Here is a 22,259-nt window from a genome sequence, read left to right as displayed (position 1 = left end):
TCACTGCAGAACCACTCGATGTCACTATAGGGAAAACTGGAGCCATTGCTAGCACTAGTCTACAGAGGGTGCCAGACCTGAGAGTTCCAGTTTAAGGAAATATAATCTGTATCAGAGTTACTGTCTTTCAGATGACATTTTACATCAAGGCCATGAGCTTTCTTTTCAAGTGAAGTGGATTCCACAATACAATTTCACAGAAATTCACAGACATTTTCTCAAATATCTCAACGTCAATATTTATCACACAACATTATAAAATAAATCTGAGATTTTGAGGAAGAGTCATTGAACCTGACATATTAACTCTGACGCTGCCAGACCTGCTGAGCCTTTCCAGCAAATTTCTGTTTTTGTTATAAAATAGAAACATTATCTGGCAATCATAATTTTGCTGTTTCTTAAAGCTTGCTGTAAGCAAATTAGCTGCCATATTTCTTACATTACAGTAATGACTGTGTATATATAACAATTAACATACTTGCAATTGATATGGTCTAGATCCTCTCCTGAGAGGGCACATCCACTCAGCACTTACCCAACAGGCCCCTTAAGAATCCTATGTTTCAGTGCATTCATTCTTTAATTTTCTCTTTCTTCTAAACTCTGATGATTAGAGTCCTAATTCATTTAGACTTTTGTCATAAGACTAATCCTTCCGTACCAGGTATCATCCTAATGAACTGCCACCAATGTAATATCTTTCCTTAAATAAGGGGACCCAAACTGCTCACAATGCTCCAGATGCGGTCTCACCACCACCCTGTACAGTTGCACTATGACTTTGTACTGTTATATACTCCAACCCTTTTGAAATAAGGGCCAACATTCCATTAGCCTTCCTGATTACTTGCTGCATGTCTTTTGTGCACAAATACTTCCAAGTCTCTTTGTACTGCAGTTTCCTGCAGTTTTTCTCCATTTAAATAATGTTCTGTTCTTTTGTACTCCCTTTCAAAGTGAACAACTTCCCACATTATACGTCATTTCCCAACCTTTTGGCCATTTAATTAACCTAACAAGAGCTCTTTTTAAAACTGTACTCCTCTTACAACTTCTATTTTTATTTATTTACTTCCATTTATTTTTGTGTTGTCTGCAAATTTGGTGATAGTATATTCACTTCCTTCCTCCAACAGTTAAGGACCCAACACTGGTTGTAGGTCACCAACCTGAAAAAGAATCCCTAATCCCCATTAGCTGTTTCCTGCTTATGAGCTAAATCTCTATCCATGGCAATATACCACCTGCAACACTGTGGGATCATTGAATATCTTTAAGGTGGGCATAGATTCTTGTTAGGCTAGAGAACCAAAGGTTATCAGAGGTCAATGAGAACGTGGAATTCGAAACCCAAACAGTTTAGCCAGAGTCTTATTGAATGGCAGAGCAGGCTCAAGGGACTGAATGGCCAACCTCTGTTCTTAATTCACATGTTCAAATGCAGCAAGTATTTTTTGAGCTAGTGGCAAGCATAAATGTAAAGTTAGGCCAATAATGCAATCATGCCTTTGTCAGTATTTTGGCGGGCCTGTCCATTAAGTCACAATCAACAGCTCTTTACCAAGAGTCCTGCAGCTATATTCTTTTTGAAAGTCATAAGCGAATCTGCTTCCACCACCCTTTCAGGTATGCAGGACCAATTTACTATAGGAAAGAAAAATGTTCTCATGTTCCTGTTGGTTCTTTTGCCAATTATCTCAAGTTTGCGTCCTATGGTAACCAGGCTTACTCACCAATTTAATTGAAAAACGCCCAGGCACAGTTTAGCGTTTGGAGTTCTGAGTGGTGCTTATTTGCTCTATATTTTTCTTGCCAGGTGGTGTTACTGATTATCAATGGTCTACGGTTTGTAATTGGTACTCCAGGGATAGGTTCATGGCAAGTTACCCTTCTACAACTCCAGGTAACATAAGTACCATGTATCTCATTTACATTTTTTTTAATTGCCTGAATTCTGGGTAACATCACCTGACTTTGCTCCTCTCCAGTTTATCTAGTGCTGAAAAGCTCATCCATGCCTTTGTTACCTTTAGACTTGACTCTTCAAACTTTCCTAAATTTAAGTACAACCACAATTTGTTGCCAATATCCCAACTCGCACCAAGCCTCATTCTCCTGTTACCCTTCTGTTACCACAGGCACAGAGTATATAGGTGTTCCCCTCCACTTCCCCTCACTAAGGAACAACACTCCAAAGCTTGTGATTTCAAATAAACCTGTTGGACTAAAACCTGGTGTCATGTGACTTCTTACTATGTCCACCCCAGCCCAACACTGGCACCTTCGCACCCTGTACTTTCCTACAGACAGTGGCTAATAAGATAGCATGTGGGGTTGTTTAGAACAAAGAACCGAGAAAATGTACAGCCCAGGAACAGGTCCTTTGGCCCTTCAAGCCTGAGCCGATCCAAATGTACTGTCTAAACCTGTCGGTCAATTCCTACGCATTTGTCTCCCTCTGCTCCCCATCTACTCATACATCTGTCCAGACGCAGCTTAAATGAATCTAATGTGCCTGCCTCTATCACCTCTGCTAGCGACGCGTTCCAAACGCCCACCATCCTCTGTGTGAAGTACTTGCCGCATGTATCCCCCTTAAACTTTCCACCTCTCACCTTGAAAGCATGATCTCTGGTTATTGAATCCTTCACCCTGGGAAAAAGCTTGTCTCTATCTACCCTGTCCATACCCTTCATGATTTTGTAAACCTCAATCAGGTCCCCCCTCAATCTCCTTTTTTCTAGTGAAAATAAACCTAATCTACTCAACCTCTCTTCATAGCTAGCACCTTCCATACCAGGCAACATCCTCATAAACCTTCTCTGCGCCCTCTCCAAAGCATCCACATCCTTTTGGTAATGTGGCGACCAGAACTGTACACAATATTCTAAATGCGGCCAAATCAATGTCTTGTACAATTTTAACATGACGTGCCAGCTCTTATACTCAATACCCCATCCAATGAAGGCAAGCAAACCAAATACCTTCTTGACCACTCTATCCCCCTGTGCAGCAACCTTCAGGGTACAATGGACCTGCACTCCCAGAACTCTCTGCCCACCAACTTTTCCCAAGACTCTTCCATTCATTGTATAATTCATTCTAGAATTAGACTTGCCTAAATGCATCACCTCAGATTTATCTGGATTGAAAGCCATCTGCCACTTTTCCGCCCAACTCTCCAGTCTATCTATGTCCTCCTGTATTCTCTGACAGTCCCTTATGCTTTCTGCTATTCTACCAATCTTTGTGTCATCTGCAAACTTGCTGATCATACCAACAGTGCCCTCTTCTAGATCATTTATGTGTATTACAAACAACAGTGGCCCCAATACTGACCCCTGTGGAACACCACTGGTCACCTTTCTCCATTTCGAGAAACTCCCTTCAACTACTACTCTCTGTCTCCTGTTGCTCAACCAGTTCTTTATCCACCTAGCTAGAACATCCTGCACACCATGTGACTTCACTTTCTCCATTAGTCTACAATGGGGAACCTTATCAAACGCCTTACTAAATTCCATGTATATGACTTCAACAGCCTTTCCTTCATCTAACAACTTGGTCACTTCCTCAAAGAACTCTATTAAGTTGGTAAAGCATGATCTCCCCCGCATAAAACCATGTTGTCTATCACTGATAAGCTCATTCTTTCTAGATATAAATAGATCCTATCTCTTAGTACCCTCTCCAGCAACTTCCCAACCACTGATGTCAGGCTCACCCAGAATATCCCTACTACCCTTCTTGTACAGGGGGACAACATAAGCTACCCTCCAGTTCTCCGGCACCTCACCTGTATTTAAGGATGCCACAAGGATATCTGTCAAGGCCCTAACTATTTCCTCTCTCGCCTCCCTCAGCAACCTGGGATAGATCTCATCCGGTCCTGGGGATTTGTCCATCTTAATAACCTCTAGCATACTCAACCCATCTTCCCTACATATGCCAATGTGAACCAGACTAATCAAACTTCTATCTCTAATCTCAAGATTCATCATGTTCCTCTCCTCAATGAACACTGATGCAAAGTAAACATTCAGAATCTCACCCATTCTCTCAGGTTCGGCACACAGCCTTCCTTCTTGATCTTTTAGTGGACCAATCCTTTCTCTAGTTACCCACTTGCTTTTTATATAAGAATAAAATGTTTTGGGATTTTCTTTAATTCTGCTTGTTAAAGCTATTTCATGACCCCTTTTCGCCCGCTTGATTCCTTGTTTAAGACTTGTTCTACTCTTCCGATATTCCTCCAGGGCCCGTTCTGTTCTTAGCTGCCTAGACCTTATGTAAGCTTCCCTTTTCCTCTTGGCTAGTCGTACAAGCTCTGTTGCTTGGACATTTGGCCTACAATACTGAAGTTTGGCACAGTGTGGGTTCAATTCCTGGACAGGCTGAGGTTTGCCATGTAGCATGTGTCTTTTCAGCTTTGCCCCACACCTGATATGTAGTGATCCTTAGGTTAAGCTCACCACCAGTTGTCTCTCTCTCTCTCTAATGAGAGTGGGATGATGCTGACTTTTACCTTAATTTTAACTGTAAAATCTTCAGTTTTAATTTAAAATTCCTGGAAGGAATTAACTTTCCATATAAATTCCTCCAGCCTGCAACCTTTTGAGATACCTACGTCCCTCCAAATTCACTCTCTTTTACATTTCTGATTTGAATTATTCTCCAACTGGTTACAGTGCATATGTCTTACCCACTGGACTATCCTTCCTAAACCTCTCTGCACCTCTACCTCTCTCTCTTCATTTAAAGACTGCACATATGTTCAGATTCCTCCTTATGTGTCAAATGGTTTATTAGCCTTTGCGAAATACTTTGAAAAATTTACTGCAGTACAGATGGCTATAAAAATGAAATTTGTTCTTGACAGTATCAAAAAAGTTAATTTTTGCACCTAATTTCAACATAGGTCATGTATAGAATAAATCTTATTCCATTGTTCCAATATTACAGTTAGATTCCAATCTTAAAATCCCTGAGTTTTTAAAATGGGATCTTATTTTCCCACACACCAGCCTTCATTATAGATTTTCTAAGTAACACTGACATGCAACTAATGACATAACTTGATAATGACAGTTTAGCATACTGACCTTTTTGTCTGATTAGACTGTAAATTAGTTTCATAGTGATCAGCTCAGTTCCTAGCAAATGTGGGAGTGTACATGATAAACGGAGTGTGGGTGTTGAGGTTTAGCACTCTGATAAGTCAGAATTAAGATTGACTCACATAGTGGGTTCAGTAAAGGTGGATGTGGGACAAGGGTTCAGCAAGGACATGGATTTCAGAGTGGGGATCACTAAGGGTGTAGATTGGGAAGGGGACTCCCAATAATTGATGTGCTGCAGCGAGAATAACCTCTCCTGCAATGTCGGCAAAACTAAATAGCTGATCATTAACTTCAAACAGAAAGGGAGCGAACACGTCTCCATCTACATCAATGGGACTGAAGTTGCGAGTGTGGAGAGTGTCAAATGACTGTGAATGACAATAACCGACAAGCTGTCCTGGATTTCCCACATAGATGCAACAGTTAAGAAGGCACAATAACGCCTCATCTTCCTCAGGTGACTTAGGAAATTTGGCATGTCCATAAAGAAGGGCTTATGCCCGAAACGTCGATTCTCCCGCTCCTCAGATGCTGCCTGGCCTGCTGTGTTTTTCCAGCACCACATTTTTCAACTCCATGTCCATAAAGACCCTCACCAACTTCCACAGATGCACCATTGAAAGCATACTGTCCAGATGCACAATGGCCTGGTACAGCAATTGCACTGCCCAGGATTGTAAAAAACTACAGAAGGTTGTGTGCACAGCCCAGACAATCACAGAAGCCAACCTCCCATCTATTGACTCCATTTACATGGCTCATTGCTGCAGAAATGCTGACAACATCATCAAAGACCCATCACTCCCCAGTGATGCTCTTCTACAACCTCTTCTGTCAGGCAGGAGATACAGAAACTTGAACACACGCACCTGCAGGTTCAGCGGCAGCTTCTTTCCAGTGGTTATTAGACTGATGATTGGACGCTCTAACCTCAAATAATGCTGATCTTGCTAATGTTGATCTCGCCTTGTGCATGCCTTCTGCAACATAACCTGTTTGCCTCTGTCTAAGTTTTTTCACAGCCTTTGATCTATACATCCCTGTTTACTTTGATCTGCCTATACTGCACATAAACAAAGCTTTTCGCTGTACTTCAATACATGTGACAATAAATCAATCAATCAAAAAGTGGGAATTTGGGCAATAGGTGGATTTGGTGTGGATTTGGGGTAGCTTCTGAAAATCCCAATCTAGGTTGGATTTGTGAAAGCACAGAGAATCCTTAGGGCCAACAAGGTAGTAACATGGCTGCTTCCTGCACACACATACCCATCCTTGCACCCACCATGTCACCCTGGTGGGCAATGGAATCAACATTTACACCACTACTACATTGCCTTATTTCTGGAGATTTTTTTTCTCCATCTCCTCTTCTGGTTGTTCCAGGCCTTTACTGAAGTGTAAAGAACACTAGGCTGTGGTTCTATCAGATGCGACATTAAACCATCTCTCAAATGACAATTTTCAAAGAAGATTATGGGAGTTCTTCCTGGTGACCCAGCCAACAACTCCCTTTCAACAAATAATATAACAAGAACAATCATATTGCTGTTTGGGGGACCATAAGACCATAAGACATAGGAGCAGAAATTAGGCCGTTCAGCCCATCAAGTCTGCTCTGCCATTCAATCATGGCTGATAAGTTTCTCAACCCCATTGTCCTTGTTGAACTGGTGATAAGTATAAGCATAATGTGAGGCCGATAGGTCAATCATGCCTCTTTCTGTGTTTTGTCAGAGCTGTCCATTTAGTCACAATCAACAGCTCTTTACCAAGAGTCCTGCAGCTGTTTTCTTTTTGAAAGTCACTAGTGAATCTACTCCTGTAACCCTTGATCCCCTTGATACTCAAGAACTTAGCTGTCTCTGTTTTAAATACACACCTTGCTGAGTACAAATTAACTGCTACATTGATCCAGCAATGACTCTTCATGGATTTTAAAGTGCTTTACTGTGATTACGAAAGGTGCTATATCAATACAAAATCTCCTTTCTTTACCAGCAATTGTGTCAAAGAAGATTGCATGACAGACCTCTCAGCATTATTATCTTGTCAGAACCCCCCTCCATGCCTCTCTTTCTCTTTGATCGCACAGTGGAACTCACTTTGTGACCCAGTTTGAGATCCAAATCACATATTTTGCATACTGCACAGTGTTACACCACCGTAAGTTTCTCGCTTGCTTGTCTGCAGCATTAGATTTGACAAATACAGCATACTGCATGTTTAACTAAGCTCTGCTACATTTTAGGCTCAATACTATATTAAGAGATATAGAATGCAACATAGTCCAGTTTCTCTCTCTGGGTATTTGTGTTCCTCATGGACCTCCTTTCACTGTATACTGTGTCACCCTATCTTCAGATCTTTCTATTCCGTTTTCCCTTATGTGCTTGTCCACTTTTCTCTCAACCGCTCCATTTGTTAGTAAGTTTTACTTTCTACACACTCTGTGGACCAAGAAAATTCCCCTGAATTCCTTCCTGAATTTATGAATTATCCTTAATTCTGACTGATAATCATTGAAACATCTTCAGAGTTCAATTATAATCTCTTTGTACAACAGTTTGATCATTTAACCTAGTTTCATGTTTTGTGAAAAAAGATTCCTGATAGTGAGTCAAGTTTGAATAACGGGTGATGTTTCAAAAAGGAGTAGAACTGAAATTGTAACTATTTTACCTGTTCGATTATTTGAACCACAGCAAATATCTTTGTATTTATAATTATGTAAGAAGCACTGAACTGACAGTGAAATAATATTGTATACACATTGCCTCTTTCTTACAAAGATTAAGACTGTCAAGTCAACTGCTTCTCCCATTCGCCATGCCAAACAGGTCAAACCTCCCTCACAGGTTCCCCTGTTTTAGCTCTGGACTTATGTATTTCTCTTCTTTCATGTCTGGGAGACCCATAACCTGCTCCTTTTTTTGCCAGTGTCACTTCTCTTCTTGACACTAAGTGGTTCTGTGGCACTTTCAAAATCACCACCTTCCTCTTAAAAATCTCATTCACTCACACATCCTTGGAGTGTCACCAGCTCCCACATCCATGAATATCTTTCCTGCAATTCTTATTTGGTTCTCTCTCATAAGGTTCTTTATAAAAGCAAACCTTGCTAAAAGGAAATGATTGGCTTTTGTATTAGCACATTTCATGACCTCAGGACATCTCTGATTGGTTTAGAGATAATGAAGTACTTTTGAAGTGTAGTCGCTATTGGTAATAATTATTCTGAGAGGTAGTTGTCGAAATTAGATCAAAACTTGGGTGTTGTCTGTGGCATTGATGCACAACTTACAAAAAAAAGTAGACTTTCCATGTGGCTGTTCAGTAAATCAATTACATCGGACCAAATATGTTATTAATTCAGATTGTTTATGCCCATAGGTAAACGGTGTTCTCCCGTTATTGCCTCTATCATTTCCCATAATTTGGTTTCTAGTCAATATCTATGGTGAAGCTCAGATGGATGCCTTGTTACTAAAGCCTACAGCAAATTTTAAGGTAAGCATTTCTGTAAAAAAGACTTTTGTGAAGTCAATGCCAATGTCTGAAGTCCATGATGAAGTTTGTCAATGTTCTACACTCGCTCGCTAACCTTTTGAGTTTATATGCATCTTGGTAGTTTTCCACTTTTGAAAGTAGATGTTTTTGTTTAATCTTCATTTATTGCATTCTCCCATATTGGCCAAGTGGATCTGATAATATGTTTAATTTATATATCCTAAAGGGAATATGATGTAATGTGTCATGTGACTATATTATGGACCAGGCCAGACCCCTCAAAGCATTTCAAGGATTTAGCCCTGACCCTAACTTTGCTCATTGTTTTAAACAGGTGTAAGGTGGATATTCTGAGAGAAACACCACTGGTCAAACCACTTAGTTTAAAAAAAAACAGAATTTATTTACAAGATTACTAAATGAAACACAAACAAAAGAAAACAGAATACCGAATAGCATAACCTCTCCGGAAACCCAACACATCATCCCAACTTAATTATGCTGTTCCAATTACTTGCAACAATCCCAATAAACACCTCTTGGCACAAAAGGTAAAATCAAACACAGAGTCTGACAGGAAAGAAGTCAGAGAGAAAGTATCAGCCTGGATCTTCTTTGGATCCAGCAGCTTTTTCCCCACTACTGCTAAAAACCAAACCAAAACCAGAGAAAAGTTGAGCTGGGAGAATTGGCCACTCCCCTTTCATTGTACAAGTGTTCTTTTTTAAAACTTAAAAGCCTTCTGCATGAGGCAGTATCTGTTAGCTATTATCAAATTGGCCCTAAAACCTTTCATCCCCACAGTTTTCAGAGTCTGTGACATTAACAACCTCTCTGACAACAAGGTAAAGGACAACATAATCTTGTTAAAGGAGCAACTTTGTCACAACTCAAACTGCCTCAGTCCTTAAGTCTATAAGACAATAAGATATAGCAGCAGAATTAGGCTATTTGGCCCATCAGGTCTGTTCTGCCATTTGATCATGGCTGACATGCTTCTCAATCCCATTCTTCTACCTTTTCTCCACAACCCTTGATGCCACTACAAATCAGGAATCTATCTATAGCTGTCTTAAGTACACTCAGTGGCTTGGCGTCTACAACCTGGCAATGAGTGCCACAGATTAACCACCTTCTGGCTGAATAAATTCCTCGTCATCTCAGTTCTAAAGGATCATCCCTTCACTCTGGGTCTGTGCCCTTGAGTCCTAGTCTCACCAACTAGTGGAAACATTTTATCCATGCCCATTCTCTCCAGGCCTCTCAGTTTTCTGTAAGTTTTAATCAGATAACTCTCATCTTTTTAAACTCCACTGAGTATGGACAGACAGTCCCTAACCACTACTCATATGACAAGCCTTTCATCTAAGGATCATTCTTGTAAACCTCCTCTGGATACCCTCCAATGCCAGCACATCCTTCCTTGGATGTGGGCCCCAAAATTGCTCACAATATTCCAAATACAGTCTGACCACAGCCTTGTACAGCTTTAGTAGTACTTTTCTGCTTTTGCCTTCTATCCCCTAATGAATGCTGTGAGGAGGAATGACATCAGATAAACATAAATTCTCCTATTTCATATTGCTGCCACCAACCCTTCCATTCCTGAAAAAATTAATCTACATTATTTGATGTTAACCAATTCCTGCATGGATTGTGCCATGACATTTATTTGTTACACGCATAACCAACATTTTCTCCAAAAGAACTCTACCAAAACACAGATGAAGGCTTGCTAGAGACTCTGTCACTACAACAGTTCAACTTAGCCTATTAGGTGAAGTAATGATTATGTACCACACAAGAAGTCCGTAAAAGATATCCACGAAAAGAGCTCCACAAAACTGAGTCAAAGTCCTGGAACTCCCTCCTTAATGGCATTGTGGGTCTACCTACAGTGCATGGACTGAGCAGTTTAAGAAGGCAGCTCACCACCACCTTCTCAAGAGCTACCAGAATGGGCAATAAATGCTGACCCAGTCATTGGCACTCATATCCCATGAATGAACAAAATGAAATTGAGCTTTTCAACTTTCCAACATTTGCCTCCAAGCCACCATAAGGTATTGGCACAATCTGGTGGGTATGTGCCAATGTTAATCTCTGATGAATGAACTGAACATTATTTCAACAGTGCCAAAGATTGAGAAACTAGTCAAAAAGAGGGGAAGACAGATGCTGTGCTAAGAGGAGGTGGTGGTAATGGGAAGAGACACACTGAATGGTGTTGAAAAAAGAATGTGACTGCTTTTTGAAAGGAGGAAAAGAGAAAGAATCTTATTGTAAAAGGGATTGAAGAAGACATTCCTGGTGTGGACCGAATGAAACTTATAGGCATAAAGGAAGGATTGGGAGGGTAAGAAAAGGCCTGCTGAAGACTAGGACCATCTTGACAAGTTAAAAACAAAAAAGAGATCCAATAGATTAATCTAGTGTCTAGATATGCAAATTCTGGCCTTGGGTTGATGTCATGAAACAATTGCACTCTAAGGGCTGAATTTAATGCTCTTGATGCGTCACGTCTTGGTGACAAGTTGGGACATTTAATTGGGCGCAGGGGTAGTGGGAGGGGTCACCTTGGTAAGTCGGAAGCATGCCACCTTCAAACTTTCACCTCGATTCAGTCTGTTTTGGGAATGTACAAGAGATGTGAAGTGAAAGAAACATGTGAGGCTGTAGGAGGTTACAGAGATGAGAAGGGGTAAAACTATGGTGGGATTTGAAAACAAGGAATGAGAACTTTTAAATTGAGGTACTGACAGAACTGAGAGCCACTAAATACTGTATATGAAGATGTCTTTAAACAAAATATTGCCTAGTTATGGGAAGAGTATTATCTTCTATTTGCATTAACTTTGTGAATTATTCCCCTCAACAAATAGGAAAATTGGATTGAAACATGGAGAATGTTCTGGGCTACCATACGAGGGAGAGCTCCTGCCCTATGTCAAACTTCTAGTCTCCTCCACAATCTTGGTTCCATTACAGTAAGGATCTTTAGCTTTCTATATCACATCTCAATCTACCTTTGGTTCCAGACGAAGGCTTTGTGACCCAGTTCTGAACACAGAATAACTGAAAATCTGATTGTAATGGTAGTGACATATTCCATGCGTTTCATCAAGTTAAATTGCAAAAGTGTCATGCTTAAGCACACAGAGAAAGATCAATGGGCAATCAGAAATATAGATTGCTATCTGGAGTACAATGCAATTCACACTTACAAATGTGTTTGAACAAGGTATTGAGAAGAAAATTACATACTTTATTTCAAGAGTTTGAGAGAATTATGGTTCACTGTTCTTTTTTGCCAGACATTAGTAACACACTTTAATATCTTCGAGATAGAGGATATTCAGACTTTCTCCATTTAAGACTAGGTAACACTGATTATCTTTTGCATTTAGTTGCTAACTAGATTGAAGCAACAACTAATGTCCATTATAAAATTAGAGAATGTAGTCTACAGTTACACGTACTGTTTCATCAGTTTATTTGCAAGTGGGTAAAAATATCTTGAAAGTTATAACTGAACTTTGAGAAGCTGCTAAGAAAGTTATACATCCTTCACCATCAGTCATGTGTCTAAGAGAGAACAACAAGCACTTGCATTTACATTATGTCTATCCTGAAGTTTGAATATCGAAATGCATTTCACAGTCAATTTGCTACTTTTTACAGTGCAGGCATTGTTGTAATGTAGGAAACTACTCAAGCTCATCTCAGTAATGATGACCACGAAACCATTGTCAATTTATGTAAAAACACATCCAGTTTGTTAATGCTCTTTAGTGAAGGAAATCTGTCATCCTCATCCATCTTGGCCTACATTTCACTCCAGACCCACAGCAAAGTAGTTGACCCTTAATTGCCTTCTGAAATGGTCTAGAAAACCACTCAGTTCAAGCCAATTCGGGATTGGCAACAAATGCTGGCCTGACATCCCAGCAAATAAATGAGAACATAAGAACTTGGAACATATTCTTGAATCCAGCCCTTGAATCTGCTCCATCATTAAATATGATCATCGCTGATCTCATCTTAGCCTCAATTCTATGTTCCTACCTGCTCTCCATAACCCTTCAACCCATTACTAATTAAACATCTGTCTATCTCCTCTTTAAACTTACTCAATGTCCCAACATCTACTGCACTCTGGAGTAGTGGATTACATAGATTTTGCACATGGTCTCTATTTTTTAAATCTGCCACCCTTTATCCTAAAACTATGCCCTCACATTCTAGACTGCCCCATGAGGAAACATCCTATCTCTGTCTACTTTGTTATCTTTAGCATCTTATATACCTCTATTTGATCACCTCTCATTAAATTAATGTGTTTTTTAAAAGCAGTAAATTTATGGACAGTAAGATCCCATAACCAGCAATGAGATGCATAACCAAATCATCTGGTTTTGATTTGTTTGGGGAATTTCGTCAGCTTCTGGTGAGAAGATCCCTGTCCTTAATCAAAATGAAAAGAAGGCCTTGAGTTGACTCCTCTATCAGATTTATTTTTAGATTTTCTGCTCAAGATTCTGGAGTGGACCTTAAACTCTCAGCTTTCTGACTCAGAAGTGAGAGTGTTAAATCACATTTTCCAACAAAATGAATCAGTCGAGATTGTTAAAATTGTTGGTACCATTGATCCTCATATAAGATCACCACGAAGAGAATGTAATCTAGAATGTGCACAATTGCAGTTCACAGCTATCCTTTAAGTAATGTTCCTTTGCACTATCAAGGTGAATTTCAGAAGATCAAAGGCACAATTTGCTGTATTTTCTACAACATCCCAAAAGATGCAACATAACTAACTTCAACTCATCCTCTCCATACTCTGTTTACAATCTTGCTAGAGACTTAAAAAGACATTCAGTTTCCAGATATTAGTTGAAAAAATGACAAGGGAAAACTTTGTGCTTTTAAAGTTTTACTGCAACAAATTGTGAAAAAAATCACAATTGACTAAATGAGTTTTAATAAGCAAGTTTTACTTTAAACTACAAAAAATAACATTCCTCTTGTACATTTATCACCTGAAGTACTCTGCCTCGAATAATATTCTTCCACAGTTGCTTTCAACTTCCAATAGGTTTCCATGTACCCAATTCCAGGGATCATTTCCAGGCTCTTTCCTCAGTTTTTGGAGAGTTCCTTAGATTTGCCATTAGCCTTAAAGCCTGTTTTGTGATTGCACATGCCCCAGGTCAAGCTAGAGTAAATCTCCTGGAAAACTGCAAGATGCTACTGTTTGACTTGAGAGTTGCCTCCCTTCCATTTACTCACTATAGTAGTTCATGTGGTCAAACAACCTTTGCTCTCTGCCCACCAAACAAAACTGGTGATATCATTTATGACAGTCATTTGTTTGTAGGAAGCTTGGAAGGTGATTCAAAACGGGGCATTGTCTCCCTCTTCCTCATAGCAATGGGAAACACATCATGTAGAAATATTGAACTCAGGAGCAGGAGTGGGCCTACGGGCGTTTCGAGCCTGATTTGTCATTTAACGTTTCATTAAGATTACTACTTAGTTTTGTTAACTCCAACGGGTGTAGGATCAACCTGTTGACCCTTCCTTCATAAGATAAGCCCTTCATCCCCAGCATAAGTCAACTAATAGATCCCAAACATATAAGTGGAAAGCAGGAATCATCAGCAGTGCTTCATCCGGAGACTCACTGAAGATGTTACCTAACATGGCGACGAAACGTCTGAAAATGAACCTTCCAGCTCAGTGAGCAACTTTACCAGCATATTTTGTTGTGTGATTCATGTACCAAGACATCCAGCTCCCTCTGTGCTAACAGGTTCTGCAATTTCTCTCAACCTGCACAGCACACTACTTTTCCATTCTTCCTGCTAAAGACAAGTTTACATTTCCCACATTAAACACTGCCTGCCAAATGTGCCCAATTATTAATGTACCCATATTTCTTGGTAGATTCTTTGTCACTTCTTAACAAATTACTTTCACCTCTCATTGGCAAATTTATATTTCGAACATAAAACATTACAGTGCAATACATGCCCTTTGGCCCTCGATGTTGCGCTGACCTGTGGAACTAATCTGAACCCCATCTAACTTACCCTATTCCATTCTCATCCATATGCCTATCCAACGAACCATTTAATTGCCCTTAAAGTTGGCGAGTCTACTACAGTTGTGGGCAGTGCAATCCATGCCCCTACTACTCTCTGAGTAAAGAAACTACCTCTGACATCTGTTCTATATCTGTTCCCTTCGTCCAAGTCATTGGTATGGATTGTAAGTAATTGAGATCCCAGAAATTAATTCCTGAATGCTTACAGCTTTCCAGTGAAAATGATGCATTTACCCTTGCTTGCTGCTTCCTGTTAGTTTACAAATCCTCAATCTATGTTAATATGTTATACCTAACACCATTTACTGTTAGAAGAAAATTACTGCAGATGCTGGAGTCTGTACCGAAAACAACCAATGCTGGGGATCACACTGAGTCAGACAGCATCCATGGAGAGAGAGTGCAAGCTAACGTTTCAAGTCTAGATGCTCTTGAAGAATCATCTGGATTTGAAATATTAGTTTGGTCTGTCTCCATGGATGCTGTCTGACCCACTGTGATCGCCAACATTGGTTGTTTTCCGTCATCATTTATTCTTATCTCATGTAGTAAGCTTTGATGTGGCATCTTTCCTGCTTCCTGTACTCCTCCCTTCTTGAATAAATATGTTACATACTACTCAATTCTCTCAGACCTTTGCAGAATCCAAGTAATTTTGGAAGATTATAGTGCCTCTACTATTTGCAGGTACATTTGTTAAGACCCTGGGATGCATGTCATTGGGTTCTGGAACTTGTTTGTCTCTAGGCCTAATAAATTTACACGTTAATATATAAACCAGGAGCAGAAATAGGGTGATACTTTTTTTGCCATTGTTTTAATTCCTCCTTTTCATCTTTTGATTTTCAACCATCTTTGGAAGGCATTCTAAGTCTTCTACAGTAAGAAAGACATGAAAAACCTGTTCAAAAGCTTCTGCCATTTCCTTGTTTCCATTATAAATTCTCCAGACTCACTCACTACGAGACTAACTTTGGTTGGTCTACACCTTTTAAATACTTACAACATTGAAACATAGAAAGTAGGAGAAGGAGTAGAACATTTGGCCCTTTGAGTCAGCTCCACCATTCAATCTGCTTATGGCTCATGCACTATCTCAGTGCTATATTCCCTCTTTCTCATCTTGATGCCTTTAAAATATAAAACAAAGTCTCTTTCTTGAATATTCTTAGTGATTTGGCCTCCACAGCCTTCTGGGGTTGAGAGGTTCACTCCCCTTTGAGTGACAAAATGCCAATTTTGATGGTATTAGGCAAGAACTTTTAAAGGTTGATTGGGGGCAGATGTTTGCAGGTAAAGGGATAGCTGGAAAATGAGAAGCCTTCAAAAATGAGATAACAAGAATGTATGTTCCTGTTAGAGTGAAGGGCAAGGCTGGTAGGTGTAGGGAGTGTTGGATGATTAGAGAAATTCCTGATGAAGAGCTTGTGTTCGAAACATCGACTCTCCTGCTTCTTGGAGTTTGCAAAGAATTACAAGGATGTTGCCAGAGTTGGAGGGTTTGAGCTACAGGGAGAGGCCAAACAGTTTTCCCTGGAGTGTCAGAGGTTGAGGGGTGATCTTATCGTTTATAAAATCATGAGGGGCGTCGATAGAGTGAATAAGCAAGGTCTTTTCCCAGGGTGGGAGAGTCCAAAAAAAAGGCATAGATTTAGGATAAGAGGGGAAAGAGTTAAAAAGGACCTAAGGAGCAATGTGTTCGTGCAGAGGGTGGTGCATGTGTGGAATGAGCTGCCAAAGGGTGTGGTGGAGGCTGGCAAAATTTCAACATTTAAGAGGCATCTGGATGGGTATATGAATAGGTAGGGTTTAGAGGGATATGAGCCAAATGCTTGAAAATGAGACTATATATATTTAGCATATCTGTTCAGCATGGATGAGTTGGACCGAAGGGTCTGTTTCCATGCTGTATATCTCTATGACTCTGTGACTCTATGTTTCCTTATCTGAATCCTAAATGGCCTACCCTATATCTTTAGACGGTGACCCTTGGTTCTAGATGCCCTAACCAGGGAAACCATCTTTCCTGCATCTTATCTATCCAACCCTGATAGAATGTTATACTTTTCAATCCGATGTCCTCTCATCCTTGTAAGTCTTAGTGAATACAGGCCCAGTCCAACCAATCTCTCCATATACTGTTGTCACCAGTATCAGCATAATAAATCTTTGCTACACACTGTCTATGGCAAATATATGCTTTCATAGGGAGGGAGATCAAAACTGCACACAATACTCTAGGTGTGGTCTTACCAAGGCCCAGCATAACTGCAATAAGACTTCCCTGTTTCTGAACTCAAATCCTCTTGCAATGAAGGCCAATATGGTACTGCCTTCTTACTTGCTTGGAGAAAGTGAGGACTGCAGATGCAGGAGATCAGAGCTGAAAAATGTGTTGCTGTAAAAGCTCCTTGGATGCTGCCTGACCTGGTGCGCTTTTCCAGTAACACATTTTTCAGTTCTTACTTGCTGCACCTGCCTATCTCCTTTCATTGACTGCTCTATCAGGAGACCAAGATCCCTTTGTACATCCATACTTCCCAATATATTACCGTTTAAATAATTCCTTTCTGTTTTTCACACTGATATCTATAACTTCAGACTTAGCCATGTTGTACTGTATCCACCATGTGCTTGCCCATTCACTCAACATGTCAAAATCACCTTATAGTCTCCTCACAATCCATAATCCTGTGTAGTTTTGTGTCATCAGCAAACTTGGAAATATTGCATTTGATTCTGTTAATTAGGTTATTTAGATACATTGTGAATAGTGGGGGCTCAAACATTGATCCTTGTGGTACCCAACTAGCCATTATTCCCACTCTTGACCATCAAATAAATCTTGATCCATGCCATATATTCCATCCGTCCCATACTATACAATATATATTGTAGAAACTCTTACTAACTGTGCTTTTAAACTCTAATGAGCTTTTTCCTCAGACTTAAATTTTCCCCTCCACTTCTTATTGAATCTTTGCATGTTCTTAATATCTGTACAAACTTTTGACCTGCCGGTAACCATCATAAAATTGTAGTGTTACTTTCAATTTAATACTCTCCTTAAATTCTATATTTAACCTTGAGGTTTATATTTCTCTCAAAGAGACTTTCTTTCTCATTGGGATAAATCTTTGCTAAGAATTTTTAAATACCTCCTTTAAAGGTTGGTACCCCATCTCTCCTATCTCCCTTTTTCTTTGCTTCTAAAATCGCTTTAACCAACTCTGCCTTAATATCCTTATACCAATTTTGTATTTCAGTAGAAATGTTAATTAGCTTTCTTTGATCCCAATTCCCTTTCAAAAAGAAGTAAAAGAACCATTTATAGCACAATTATTTACAACCTGGTGTTTATAACACCTTTCTCAGATTTTCAAATCTGAGCTGCTGCCATTGTGTATAAGTGTAGATATCTCATACATTCTTCTCAATACAACAATCTAAGCCCTCCTTTGATCTCTAACAACCTAACCACCCAGACTTACTTAAATAAAGCAAGGTCAGAAGTCAGGCGACACCAGGTTATCATCCAACAGCTTTATTTGAAATCACAAGCTTTTGTCTCATTGCTCCTATGTCAGACTTCAGCCAGTCCAAAACCAGCACTTTCCACATCATATATAAAATAAAGATTTGTGGATGCTGGAAATCTGAAACGAAAACAGAAATTGTCTGGGAGTATCTGTGGAGAGAAAGCAGAGTTAATGCCCCTTCTTCAGAACTGATAGTGGCTAGGAAAAGGCCAGCATAATGTCAGCACTAGGGATGTTCATTCACTACTGCACAATATTCAGCACCGTTCACAACTCCTCAGATACTGAAGCAGTCCATGTCCAAATGCAACAAGGGCTGATAAGTGGCAAGTAACATTTGTGCCACACAAATGCTAGGTAGTTAATGTCTCCTGTCAGAGACAGTCAAACTACTTCCTTTTGACATTCAATTGTGTTACCATCACTGGATTCCTCATTATCAACATCCTGGGGGTTACCATTGACCAGAAATTCAACTGGACTTGACACATAAACACAGTGATTATAGGAGCAGGTCAGGGGCTAAGAATACTGCAGCGAGTAACTCATCTTCTGACTTCCCAACGACTGTCCACCATCTACAAGGCACAAGTCAGGAATGTGATGAAATACACCCCGCTTGCCTGGAGGGATACAGCACCAGCAACACTCAAGAAGCTTGACACCAACCAGGACAAAGCAGGCCACTCGATTAACACCACATCCTCAGTATCCATTCCCTCCACCAGCAATGCTGAGTAGGAGCAGTGTGCATTATTTACAAGAAGCACTGCAGAACTTCACCAAAGATCCTTAGACAACACCTTCCAAACCTACCTCCATCCATAAGGACAAAGGCAGCACATACATGGAAACACCAGCACCTGCAAATTAACGTCCAAGCCACTCATCATCCTGACTTAGAAATATAACACTGTCCCTTCTGTGTTGCTGAGTAAAAATCCAAAACGTGCCTCCATGAGGACATTGTGAGCCTACCTAAAGCACATGGATGCAACGGTTCAAGAAGGCAACTCACCACCACCTTCACAATGGTAGCAAGAGACAGGCAATAAGTGCTGACTCAACCAGTTACACCCCCATCCCATGAGTGAATAAAAAATGACAATGTCGAATGGGATGAAGACTGGGTCACATGATTCTATTTATTTTACCTAAATTTCAAACTACATTTATAAATTTCAAAATTGTAACACCATGCACACAGAAAGTAATTGGTTTCTATTTCATGCAATTATGTATAAAAGTAGCAAGTTCTCACCTGCTGCTGTGCCAAGAGATAAAAGGCAAAGATTTAGGGTATATTCCACCTTACTTCAATGAAGCATCAGTTTTTTCCACAAAAATATATTTTATTCATAACATTTTCAAAAGTACGTTACATGACAATTTAAAGTTGACATTACATGCAGTGCCAACAAGTTTCAAGCAGATCAAAGAGCACTTTGCACTGAAATAATGGCCCGACAGCCACGGTTGATGTTTTGTACAGTTCACAGGTAGTGCAATGAAAGGCATGTTTGAAAATGATGCTGCAGGACAAATGTAGCTGAAGAAAAAATTGATATTTAAAATCTATCTTTTGATTTGTAATCAGAGGCAATGTGAACACAGTCCCCTGCTAATTTAGACTAGATTAGATGCCCTACAGTGTGGAAACAGGCCCTTCGGCCCAACCAGTCCACACCGACGAGTTTCCCACCCAGGCCCATTTCCCTCTGACTAATGCACCTAGCACTATGGGCAAGTTAGCATAGGCAATTCACCTAACTTGCACATCTTTGGAGTGTGGAAGGAAACCGGAGCACCAGGAGAAAACCCACGCAGACATGGGGAGAATGTGCAAACTCCACACAGACAGTCGCCCGAGGCTGGAATCAAACCAGGGACCGTGGTGCTGTGAGGCAGCAGTGCTAACCACTGAGCCACCGTGCCGCCAACTGAGTATCCCATACTTTGGATACATTATGGATGTCAACACACCTGAAGTATCTGTGATTATTGTAACAGCTTGTTACAACTGAGGACAGTTAAGAGTCAACCACATTGCTGTGAATCCAAAGCCACATGTAGTCCAGACAAAATAAGAGCAGCACATTCCCTTACCTAATAAGTTTTCTAGACCAATTAGGAAATGTAACAAACATAATTATTGAATGCAACATTTTATCCCAGATTCATTAAAATTCCCCCAGTGTCATGGCAGAATGTGAATACATATCTCCACAGCACTAGTTCAGCCCCATGGCTTATTGTTATTTCCCAACATTAAGGTCCCAGAAATTACCCTGACCGGACTGTGAACCAGACCAACTATACAAATACAAGAACAATACAGGGGATGGGATTTCTGCAATGTGTAGCGTGACTTCTGACTCCCTAAAACCTGTTCACCAGCCACAAAGCTACAACGATTTACAAAATACACAGTGGCAACTTGCACAAGCTCCTTCAACTGTACCTTTCACACCTGTGACCTTTATACCACCTAGAACAGCATGATGCTATGACTGCAAGTTTCCTTCCATGTCCGACGCCACCTTGACTTACATCCGTGATTGTAACGAGGCCAGCCAGGTGAACCGCATACAATATGAGTTCCCTGATCAGGGCTATCAGTCTGGTCCTATCAGGGAGCCCTGACTGATAGATAAAAACAGGAATGTCAGACATCCTCTTCACTCTGAGAGCAGGCTCTGAGGGAACTGGATCAGAGTCAAGGACTTTTTTAATATCAAAAATATACTTTATTCATAAGTAAAATCTCTGTGCATATACATCGTTACAAATGCAGTACAGTTGCATATGAAGTAAACAAGCAAAATGCTGATAGTGTCAAGGACTCTCCATGTTTAAGTAAAGGGCTGTGGTAAACTTTGGACTTAGTTATATGTCAACTATGCTGGTCCTTCATGGACTCAACATTCTTAGCGATTGTGGATGCCCACTCAAAGTGGTTGGATACACATTGAGTTCATTCAACAAACATGAGGACGACATTAGAAAAACTGCACATCTTTTGCAATACACGCACTCCCTGAAGTGTTGGTCATTATTCACCAGGAGGGAATTTGAATATTTCCCAAAGTCAAATGTCATTCAACATATAAAGACAGCTCCATACTATCCCTCATCCAATGGTCTGGCTGAAAACACAGCCCAAACTTTGAAAGCTGGCTTAAAGGAACAGTCTACAGCTTCACTAGAAATCAAACTATACCAATTCCTACTGATTATTGGACCATCCCTCGTGCAACTGCAGGGATAACTCCAGCAGAGTTGCTAATGGGGAGAAGACTCTGCACCAGGTTAAATCTGATCCCGGTTATGGGGGGAGGGTGAAATGGCATGAAGAATGCCAATGCCAGACACAAGACTCTGCTAAGTGAGAGAGACAGTTTACTTCAGGGGACACAGTTTGGTGTAGGAACCATGGGAATGGCTCTGCATGTAAGAGGCATGGTAGATGCGAGGTCATGTCCAGTGAGATATAAAGTTTGGGTAGGTGCAATGGTCCTGAATAAGCGTATGGACCATATGAAAGCTGCAAACTTGCAAACGGTGTGGGAGCAAAACATGCCTGGCTCCTCGATGGCCGTTCTGAATGTTCTGGAACCCCTGGTTTCTCTCTCTCCATCAAGGGTTAAAGATACCTTGGAATCTGAGATGGACACAGTGGATGGTGTAGCGTCAATGCCTTTGCCACCTGAAGAAGAGGATAAATTTCCTCTCAGATGGTCTGGGCGAAAGAGGTGAGCTACTGTGTATTACACACCAACCATATCAGAGGCAGAGACAGAGGAACCTGAGCCAGTGCTAAAACACCTCAGGAGGAGCTACAGAAAGAAAGAACAGCCTAGGTCCTCGGACTCAAATGGAGAGGGATGTAGAGACTGTACCGAGGTCAACCAGGTGGAATGCAGAGAGTATGAGTTCCCTGACTGGAGCTGTTAATCTGGTCAATCAGGGAGTCTTGGCTGA

At 40.5% G+C, this 22,259-nt stretch overlaps 2 protein-coding genes across 2 annotated transcripts in view; one reads left to right on the top strand and one right to left on the bottom strand.

Moving 5' to 3' along the window:
• The window catches only part of LOC122560525 (GRB2-related adapter protein-like), a 262,677-nt gene that overhangs the window by 78,982 nt on the left and 161,436 nt on the right, over positions 1-22,259 (bottom strand). The gene's annotated exons all lie outside the window — the stretch shown is intronic.
• Positions 1-22,259, top strand: part of LOC122560426 (transmembrane protein 94-like) — a 44,822-nt gene that overhangs the window by 13,985 nt on the left and 8,578 nt on the right. Inside the window, exons 7-9 of the mRNA XM_087998053.1 lie at positions 1,820-1,906; positions 8,517-8,633; positions 11,516-11,620. Of these exons, the coding sequence (XP_087854179.1) occupies positions 1,820-1,906; positions 8,517-8,633; positions 11,516-11,620 (309 nt within the window). The remainder of the gene's footprint in view (positions 1-1,819; positions 1,907-8,516; positions 8,634-11,515; positions 11,621-22,259) is intronic.

The sequence above is a fragment of the Chiloscyllium plagiosum genome, unplaced genomic scaffold, assembly GCF_037043375.1.
Source record: "Chiloscyllium plagiosum isolate Xiang-an unplaced genomic scaffold, Cpla_swu_hap1 HiC_scaffold_20, whole genome shotgun sequence".
Lineage (NCBI taxonomy): Eukaryota > Metazoa > Chordata > Chondrichthyes > Orectolobiformes > Hemiscylliidae > Chiloscyllium > Chiloscyllium plagiosum.
This window is presented reverse-complemented; position numbering and strand designations above follow the sequence as displayed.